At 38.1% G+C, this 10929-nt stretch overlaps 1 protein-coding gene across 1 annotated transcript; it reads right to left on the bottom strand.

Annotated features, from left to right (window-relative positions):
• Nucleotides 1–4477: 4477 nt before the first annotated feature.
• Nucleotides 4478–7567, bottom strand: spata2 (spermatogenesis associated 2). The gene is made up of 2 exons (XM_037684086.1): nucleotides 6811–7567; nucleotides 4478–5889 (listed from the first exon to the last, which is right to left on the bottom strand). Exons 1-2 carry the CDS (start codon nucleotides 7159–7161, stop codon nucleotides 4537–4539), a joined length of 1704 nt encoding a protein of 567 aa, XP_037540014.1. The 5' UTR covers nucleotides 7162–7567; the 3' UTR covers nucleotides 4478–4536.
• Between the last annotated feature and the right edge of the window lie 3362 nt (nucleotides 7568–10929).

The following is a 10929-nucleotide window of genomic DNA, read 5'->3' on the forward strand; positions in this document are numbered from 1 at the left end:
CGTTTTGAGAAAGGTGAGGAAGACCGGCAGTAGCCAACGACAGACTGCTGCTTTGAACGGTGAGAAGTGATCAATCTGGATTTAATCACATTTTACATTTTAGATACATGAAAACTGTACTTTAGCTTCATCACTTCTAACTCGATGTTTAGTGTCGGACATCTAAAGCTTGTTTCTGTTTAGTTTTTGTCTGTGCTGCTGTTATATTACGTATAAATTGGCTACAAATAAATTTATCACAAGACCAGAGTGCTTCTCTCAACTCCTTCAGCAGTAAAGGAGAGATTTACAGGAAAGCCCATACTTGCTGTTTGATGATGTGATTTATTGTGTTTTAAAGCCAAATAAGACTTAACAAATGTTGTTTCTGATATTTATTTATTCATTCATTTAAAAGAAGAAAAAAAAATCAAAAATAAAAAAAAACATTGAAAAGGGTGCAGAAAGAAGAAAAAATTATTATATCTGCCCCTTGTTTAAAATATATATAAAATAACTACAAACAATTTAAGGGTTATTATTATTATATGATGAGAATAACCTGTATAAATAAAGGTTGAATAGAAAAAACAAACATAAATCCGTTGTACAAAAAGTGCACTATAGTTTAAACCTGATCAAATTTACATGAACTCTGTTGAAGCTCGGCTCAATATAATATCTGTCATGTTCAGGTTTAAAAGGTTTCTTCTACTTTTTGGCTTTTATCTCCATCTGGTGGCCAGATTTGAAAAATAAAAAGACCTGCTCCTCTGCAGCCTTGACAGATTCAAACGCTGTCGTTCTTGTGAAGATACAAAGGAGGTAAAAAGATGGTTCTCCTTTACTGCATCTGTATTAACTGTAAGAAACAAAGACATGAACCAAGTGGAAATGTAAGGTGGTCAGCAGAGAGAACTGACAATGTCACAACCTCTATTATAAAACTACTTTTTTTTTAAACAGTACCAAATTTTTAGGACGATGAAGTGCTTAAAACCCTTTAATTGTTCTCACAAATCAACAGTGAGCCTTTTTGTATGAATTCTGGTTGTTTACGGACTTCAAACCGATTTAAGGTGGTCCAACTGAACAATGTTCGAGTTATTGTGAACGACTTGAATCAAGTTTGACTTATCCGTTTTGTTTCATTTAATGCACCCTATAGTCCAAAAAACACGATATTATTCCTAAACTTCCTGGTTCTCCAGATGAAATGGATCAAACGGGTGTGACAGAGAAAATAAATATCATTTGACAGTTTAAAAAAATCCCACAAACACACAAGAAACGTTGTCTTTTTAAAAGTATTTTATTCTTGAAATTATTTTATAAAATCTCATTTACATTTTCTTTCATTATATATAGAGATTTGTACGCTTGTTTATATAATATTTACCAATGGACAATTTTGGCTATTTTCCCATTCCACCCCCATTTTCGCCCAACACGATTTCTAAGTTTATCTCCCCTTCAATTACACGTTGTGCAATGATCCTCAGTGCCATGGTGGGTGGGGGGTAAAGGAACATGGGTATGGGCCTTGCACATGCCAGGACAAAGGTTACAGAACCAGGGAATGGTAATGAGGCTTCCTAAGCACACCACCACTGGTAATAACAGTTACTAACCACATCAAAAATAAGAGAAACTTCCACAATGACTGAGTGAGTCTGGTGCTGGTTAAGCCAATCATATTAAAATGGCTTCATGTATTACTTTTGATCTGCCAACTTTTATCATTTCATAACAACTGGTGAACATAGTGCGAACTTCACATTAGAGATGAATTAATAAGTCAGGGTTAGGCTCCCCATTAACATATAACTTAAGTCCAGTAAGTCCACAGACCTAATAGCAGCCCTCGAGACCGTTTAGCCCTTTAACGTCCAACGCGAGTCATCACTCGTCTGTTTAGAGTCAAACCCACATCACACGGTGTGTAAACAGACATCTACGCTGACCCTTTTCCTCCTAGGCTCAAAACAAGGCCAACATATACGGACAAGGCTAAACTTTAGCAAAATCACAGATTTGTTACTTCAACTGTACATCCAGGCGATTTGATTTAATAACTCCAGAGACCGTTGTTCTTCATTTGGCAATAAAATCACGGCTCAAAACTTCTGAAAGTCCCCTTTTTGTTGCTGGTATGATTTGCTAACAGAGCAGCTGAAACAGCATGATAATTAAACTAAATACTTTTTTTAAAAAGGCTTTGTCACATGGAAAAATTGCACGTTTCCCCTAAGGTCACTGAACTCTTTGACACACAAGTTAGCCGATGTTGACTTCTGTCGACAAACCCTAAAACTATGTCAAATTAATATCAAATGATGCCTTTTTAGAGTTTAAACAGGATTAAGACACAAAACTAATTTTCAGATTAGTTGAGGGTAAGTAATGAAAAGAAGAATGACGTCAGACACTTCATTTCTGATCTAATGTCAGTTCAGGTGATATTTCTTAGCAGAAATTCACTTCGCAGCTAAGGCAAAAGTTACACAAGTATATAATATATACTACTGCATTGTTTATTAAAACATTGCCGGTGTGCTTTGTTTAAAAAATAATCTATATTTGACAGCACTTTAAATGTAACTTGACTTTTTTTAAACTATCACTGGAGTGAGTTTTGTTTGAGACTGTTGAATTGTGGGTTCATAAGACACAAACCATTGAAAATCGAAATATTCTCAAATTATTTTCCAATGAGCGAGCTAAACAAGCTTAAGGCATTTGTAAAATTAGCTCTGACAGAACATAAAGGCTACAGGAGCCCAAACACTCTGCAATCAGACTTCATTTCCAATGAAAAGAGATTTTACATTAGCCCTTGCTATCAACTTCAATATAAAATGCATGTTTTCTACATACATGGAGAACAAAAGTGTAAACAACATGTAAGCGATTCTATATAGCTACAGTATATATACTGAATATGCTTTCAGAAGTGTCTGATAAAGAGCTTTTGGTGTTTTAAAAATGTAAGGAGCTGAAATGTTCTCAGAACTCAAACTAGACAAAAAGCTACAATATCAGTGCACTGCATGCAGATGAAATCTTGGTGAAATTTAGTGTAATAACCACTTTCTTTGTGACGCTTCAAATGTTAATGCTTTTAGCTCCGTTTGTGATTCACTTAGTTGCAACACAAGCGGTTTCGATCTTTAAAAAAAATACAAAGAAACACGCATTTGTAACTAAAACAGAGTAAATGAATAATTTATGCTTCACAAGCCAATTGTAGCAAGGTGGTCACTCGAAACGTGACTAAAATTCACAGGCGGTCCAGCTCATGTCAGCTCACTAACACAGAAACTAAAACCAGAAGTCGAACAAGAATATTTTCTAAACCGTTGCGATGGCAGAATCACATTAACACAATAAACCTCTAAAGATGTCTGACGCAGCTGACTGGAAGAGGACATGGTCCACTAAGCAAACACATGAGTAGCAAATCACATACAAGTTTAGTACATGGTGTTGTTCTGTTGATTTGAGGCTAGTTTGAAGCTGCAATGTCAAACTGGGTGTTTAAGCTGATGGTATTTGAGGTAGACAGAAACTACAGAGTATAAACTTTCACACAACCTAAAACCATCAAGAAGCAGTTTTGCAGTCCCCTGATTTGTGGCCCAGATGAAAAGCTCCTGCGACCCCACCTGAGACTGACTGAGACTACCCTGGGAAGGGGAGATCATGAGCCATGGAGGTTAGAGGAGTGCATCGACAGGGGAGTTATGGATCTGTACTTATCTAAAAGAATCTATGTTCAACAGCAGCGTTTAAATCTCAACCTTATAATCACAAACGTTTCAGAGTTCATTTACACGGCATAATCTTTTAAAGAGAACACATGGCCTCTGACCATTGTCGGTATCCCTTTGAGATATCTTCTATCCTACACCCACATACACGAATAAATACTCTAAATGAATCCCACTGCCAGATCGAGTCTGTTTAACAGTCTCACATTGTTCCAGAGAATAAAAATATATACTATAGTCTTCCAGTGTAAGTTTTTTACCCTACGTTTTTTTTTTTACCAAGTTTTAATATACTTTTAAACACAATGCAAGCTCAGAGGTCTTTCACTCTCACACACACGCACACTATATATATAATATTCATATATTGGATTTGTTAGCTGAAAGGTTAGGCAATGTATATTATGATCTTTTGGATTGATTTCATTAAAAATAAAATTAAACCTTCTTTTCCAGTTTCCCGATTGAGTGTAAAAGTTTGAGAACACTGGGAAGCGCTACAACATCACACGACTACTCAAGAGCAGGTTGCAAGAGAAAACAAATGGACAAAAGGCCTGAAGTTGTACAAGGCAGAGAGATGGGTGGATGATATCGTTCTCTGTGGCATGTGCATTGCATGGCCCCACAGAGTAAGAGAAAAATGTACAAATGGGAAAAAAAAAATAAAAGACCAAAAGATACAACAGAAAGCAAAAAAAAAAAAGAAATATGTAAACATGATGAAAGGTGAAGCAATAGTGCAAGACTACACTTTATGTTAGGATGAACAGCCCAACCACTTCATTCATCGATACACTAAGTGAGATATGGTGCCAGATTTAAAGTTGAGCTGATGGTTGGGCACGAAGCTGTGCTGAGGATTCTTTCGGGTGCACATATCTTTTGCATACAAGCCCATACACGAGTCACATGATACTTTTGAGCAGTTCACACAGGTGTGTGAAGCACCTGGCTTGTTGCAAAATCCACACCGTGATCCCCCCATGCTGAGTCGGTCACTGCTGCCTCCCTTTGGTGTTGTCAAAGCAGCAGACTTACTTGGAAAGAGCTTGGTGGGCATGAGGGGTTTCTCCAACATCTGGGGGTGAGGATGGGGATGAGAATGTGAATGAGTTAATGTTAGGGGATGTGGATGAAGATGGGAGTGAGAATGAGCGTTGGAGTAGACGGAGAGCTTTTCCTTAACAGGAATGTATCCATCGAGGGGTCGTGGAGATTTGGAGTGGTACTCCTGGAGGCCACAGCAAGGGGAAGGGTCCACATCATGGCAGGCAGGGCAAAGAATCATGTCACACCTGGGGCAGGACGTCATTGTTGAACAACCCAGTCCACAACCTTGACACTTGACACAATGAGTTTTAAGCAGCCAGCCATCTCTGGCATCTCGAGGTTCTCTGAATGGGGGTCGGGATAGAATCTGCCTTCCTCCAGTCCCTGCACCCCCTTTTTCCGTGTACAGGTCGATCTCATCTAAAGAGGACAGATGGTAGGATGTGTAGGGATCAGCTGGGGTAGGTGACTGAATTGGGAAAAAGTCTGCAACGGGGCTATAAGAAGGTGGAGCTGCAACTGAGAAAAAAGAAGCTGAGGTGCTGGGCCTGATGATCTCATCCTTCATATCCTCCTCAGCATCCACAAATAGAGGCTCCTTCCTTAGACTCAATGACGCCTTCAAAACAGGCTTGTTAACAGCTGCATGCCAGTGACCAGCCCCATCTGTAACATCCACAGACTTGGATGGTCGACTACCCCGCCTCAGTTGATGGGCATGAGGCCTGTCTATATCCAGCGGTCGCACAGACAATCGGGCCATATCTGCTCCAAGGCTGTCACGTCTGCGGAGTGCTTCGGCACAGCCAGCAGCATCATCTCTGCAACCTCTGCGGAGTTCCAGAGCCTCCAGCTCTGAGGCTGAACCACGGGCAAGAGCCACTACCTCTCCCAGCAGACGACACTCTGCCTGGGCCAAGAAAAGCTCAAATGCTAGCTGGCGGAGATAATTTGTGTCACCTTGGTGCTCGTGCAATGTAAACTGCGAATCATGGTCACGAGAATATCCGATGGTCAGCATTAGAGTTTGGAGCTCAGAATCAAGAATAGTAGACTGAAGATGGTACACATACGGGCCAGTGAAGGTCTGAAAGAGACAACATCGGAAATCATAATTAGTGCCTCGTAAATAAAAAGATAAAAATCTCAAATAAAACATTCTTTAACATATTACGGAGTAACAATGCAATATCTAATAATAAAGTTTTTTTTTAATTCCACTGTAATGTTTAAAAACATGTTTTTTCTTTTGTTTTCTAAATTCTCATTTTTTTAAAATACTTTTTACTAAAGTCAAGCTTGTACTCAACTGAAAGTATTTGTTCTACAGAGTTATTCAAGAACTGTACAGAGTAAATTGCTGATTTTAGTTCATTTTCAACAATAACTCTATAAATTATTTTTGTTTATAGCTCATATTGGATTGATAATGGTAAATGTGGAGTATGTTGGATGTTAACCAGAGACAATATTCTAAATATTAAGACAGAATTACACATTTATACACTGAAAAAATGTTTTAAACTGTAACACCCTGTAAAAACTGTACTTCTAGAGCTGAAGCACAATCTAATGTTCTGTCCACACTTCATTCGAGTGTACAATTGCAATCTAATCTAGGGTCGGCAAAAGGTTGGCAATTAAAACAAACTAATTTAATTAAACAGTTTATTATTGTGAACTACACTGGCCTCAGTTAGCATCTTGTAATCAGTAATAAAAGTTTGACAGAAAAGGATGATAACCAATTTTGCATTCAACTATTATTGGTATGAAAACAAAATATGGTACGTCTACATGTGCTAAAAATATGCACTAGGAAACAAACTTGTTTGTCCTGAAACTTTAGAGAAGAATCTTGTCAAAACATAATGTGAGAATCTCAGAGCAACGTGTGGATAGAAACATTTTCTTACTGATGCTATAGCCTGTGTAATATTTAACAAACATTGGTTCTGGATTTCTGAACTCCTTAATAATTATAAGTAACATAATAAACTAAACTCACCTTTATAAACCTGAACTCTTTTTTCCAAGGGAAAAGCAACAGGTTGGTGCAGACGGTTTCCAGTGTGTTGAACGCTCTCTCCAGGCTCTTCAGACTACTTCCTCTCTGGCAGCGGAGGGAATTCTCAACTACCTCATAGAATCGCACCATGCGAAATCGCTGTCCAGGATCTGGCTGGTATGCTCCAAGCAGGGCGGTGGCAGTGGAGAGTAGGGCCTCACCGTCTTTGTTTCTGTTTTTGTCTCCATTTAGTGTAGTTCCAGTTGCTGTACATCCTCCACCTTCCTCCAGACGCTTTTCCAAAGCAGTCACGTACCTCCGAAACAGATCCTCTTTCAGCTTGGCATCCATTATTTGCCACAGACTATCCTTCAGTTGTTAATCTTTTCCGTGAGAGCCTCACCCCTTTAGGCACTCCCTGCACCAGGATGCCACATTCAAACACCATTTTTAGCCACCATATTTTACTGTGCACACTAGCACCCACTAACTTTCAATGTTATGGAAAAGTGGCAGAGGAGCGAGACTTTGTGTCCACTCAGAGGCACATCCTACATACATGGAAAACTTTTTTTTCTAGTGTATTCAGTTGACGTAGCTGGGCAGAAGCCTGTACGGATGTCTTTGTATGGACATGTCTAGTTAGGCTCAAAACTCAACTTGTTTCCAGGCAAACATCTGTGTCATACACGATGATGTAAGGAAGAAATTTTGCTTTGTCTTCTGTTCGTTCAGAGTTGAATCTATTCAGTTCTTTGGCTCCAGCATTTGTAGAGTTTGAGGTCATTCATCTAGTAGACATTAAGTGGATCTCCTCAGCCATCTCCAAGCTGTAATCACACAAGCATGCATAAAAATATAAATACTTAAATGAAACAAACACCAAAAGGTAGAAACCCCATTTCTACTAAGGGTGTATATTTGCTCCAGAAAATGCAGTAATAACAAATCAGAGAGATTTAAAATCATGTTGAAATGCATTAAGAGAAGGACTTGAAGAAATCCAAAACAGAAAGTGGGATTTTCAAGTTTAGGTTTCACGGTTAGCACGTTCAAAATGTGTTTGAACCGGTATCGATACTGCCTGCCTAAACCCTAAAATCATATGCGACTAGCTTTACTTGGATCCACCACAGAGCATTACACTTGTGTATATAAATATATTCTGCTTTATGAAGCTTAAGACCAGGAAAAGACAGAAAGTACACTCAGTTGTCTGGGAGACTGACTGGCTATTCCAGTTTCATCACAGAATCGGTTTCAGTGCACATCGCATAGCGAACTAGCGCAACGTTAACACTCCTCAGCTTATGTGTTAAGCGAAATGATTAATAACTTACTAACTACCATCGAGAGGCAAAAGAAACCCCATACAGTTATTACGTTGATGCTGCAACTCAAACAAGATAAAGTCATTGGCAAAAACACCCATCCAAGCTCAGCAGAGAACGCCTATTTGAGCGCAGCTGGCTAACAGTTGCTAATAGTAGCAGGGCGTTTCATCGCTTCCCAAAAATAATTCACTAGTTTAGAGATAAATTATCAACACACGAACAGTTATAATTATATGAAACGTATACGAACGACCAAAAACATGATTCTATTAAGAGCGCACATCATTTTAAACGCCAGAACTTTTACACCTTACCTTTAATAAGTGCTAGTACAGTAGCTAATGCTACGCCTCCTCAGCTAAATTGCTTCCTTGGAGTACGCATGCGCAAAGAACTGACGCGCAATACGTCAAGAACCCACGTGCAACGATACCGAACGATAGTTTTCATTTCATTGTAAATCAAAATTAAAAAAATACAATGCCAATATGTAATATTTTCAATAAAAAATGGTTTACTGTAAAATACTATTCTAAAAATATATATTTTTAAATCAACCCTTTGCGCGAAGCATTCTCCAGTTGTGTGTCATATGAAGTGCTTTCAATTTAATTCAGTTTTGATGATTTGTGTCAATGAGCATTTGGAGTTATATATATAAAAATACACTTGATAGTTAGAATTTTAAGTATATGTACTGTATATTATGGTAATTTATTCTGTATTTTGCCAGATTATGGTGGTTCTGGGGTCGTGATGATGAGGCCCTTGAAGATTGTTGCCCAGTGTACAGTGAAGTGTTAATCTGGAACTGGACCAGTTCCAGTTTTCTAAATGAAAACTTTGGAGTACTGTACTGTAGTTTAAGCCAGCGGTTTAAGCTATATATTTATGCAGTGAGAATTTTGCAATGGTTTAAATTAATCAATCAATAAATCAATCAAACAATCAGCCTTTATTTATAGACCATTTTACAAGTGATTTACTATGCAAAAGTTAAAAACAATCAATAAAAACTACATATAAAGCTATACATAAAATACATATGTAAATATATATTTATAACTAGATATAACATTATATAATTATATATAACTATATATTAATTAATTAAAAATTATATATTTATATAAACACACACATACACACACACACGGTGGCTCAGTGAGTTGGTGGAGCTGTTGCCTCTCAGCAAGTATGTCATCGGTTCAAATCCCAGCCCGGGACCTTTCTAGGTGGAGTTTGTATGTTCTCTCAGTGCATGCGTGGGTTTTCTCTTACAGATCAAAAACATGCATGTTAGGCTGATTAGTAACTCTAAATTGTCCCTAGTTTGAGTGAGAATGTGAGTGGACAAGTATTGGTCCATGTGGGCGGGTTTGCAGTACACTTCAGTTTCCAAATGTCTTCAGAGACTGAGACTTCACAATCCAAAAAAGCCAACCTGACGTACACTATACAGAAGTCTTATGGCTAAAACATGAATAGGACCTGACTTAACCTTGTTAGTTTTATGTACCTGGATTATTGAGCATGCATCAGGACAAAAAAGACACGTTTGTATATGTGTGTGTGTGTCCTTGTGGATTATCAGCTTTCATTTAGAATAGAAATAATCTTTGTTGTCTGTCAGTGGGAAAATTCAGGTGTATGTTTTATTTATTATTATTACTATTATCCATCCATCCATCCATTTTCTTCCGCTTATCCGGGTTCGGGTCGCAGGTGTAGCAGCTTAAGTAGGGAGGCCCAGACTTCCCTCTCCCCAGCACTTGGGCCATTATTATTATTATTATTATTATTATTATTATTACTCAATAGTTTTACCATTTGTTTAGGAGTGTACGGTTTGAAATTTGTAATTTTAGACATTTGATTTTCTTAAAAGCCTATCAGGGACTAAGTCTGCAAATTAGCCACTGGCAAGTTAAACAGTACAGGAAGGGTAACAGTTACACTATTTAAATGTACTTATTGTAACAATCATAAAACATATTTGCTCAATTTTCTCAAACTTTTGGTTATTGTGTCTTTAAAAGTGTTGCAAATTCTGTGAACTGAAGTCACCGTTTGTTTTCTCAAGAGAAACAGCCGATAGGACTGAAAACAGGTCATCGATGCTGACACCCATGGACGAGCTGACTGGGATCAAGACTGTTTTGTTGTACTGTATTAGTGAATATTCACACTCCGATTTGTTGAGTGAAGTATGCAGAAAATATGCTTTTTTATGGTACATCAAGTGCATGCCTGCAGTCAGAACTGTACAATAAATCTGGGGGGGGAAAAGGCCAACACAGTGGATCAGTGGTTAGAGCGGTCCCCGCTTAGCTAGAAGGTTGCAGGGTTGTCTCCTTGTCTGCCTTTCTGGGTGGAGTATGTTGTTCCCTTGCATGTGTGGGTTACTCATAGACCAAAAAAACACGCATGTTAGATTAATTGGTAACTAAATTGTCTCTAGGCGTGGGTAAGAGTGAGAATGATTGATGATGGTCTGCCACATGCATCTCTCTCCTGTGGTGGACTTGCAGTCATGGTGGCTGCTGAAGATGCCATCTTCCCATCACCTGGAGAAGAAAACAGTTACAATGAATGGATCGTTGGATAAATGTGGAAATCTACTAATGTACACTCTTTCAAACTGCATCATCAGAATAACATTTTTTTATGTTTGGTTGATTGAGCCCTGGGATGAATAGACGTTTGATTTCATAGTTTGCAATGAGTGCATTTATTATGTAAGATTGTTTTTAAGTTAGTAAATTACCTATTTGCTCAGGTAAAT

The sequence above is a fragment of the Nematolebias whitei genome, chromosome 11 (assembly GCF_014905685.2).
Source record: "Nematolebias whitei isolate Nwh7 chromosome 11, NemWhi1, whole genome shotgun sequence".
Classification (NCBI taxonomy): Eukaryota; Metazoa; Chordata; class Actinopteri; order Cyprinodontiformes; family Rivulidae; genus Nematolebias; species Nematolebias whitei.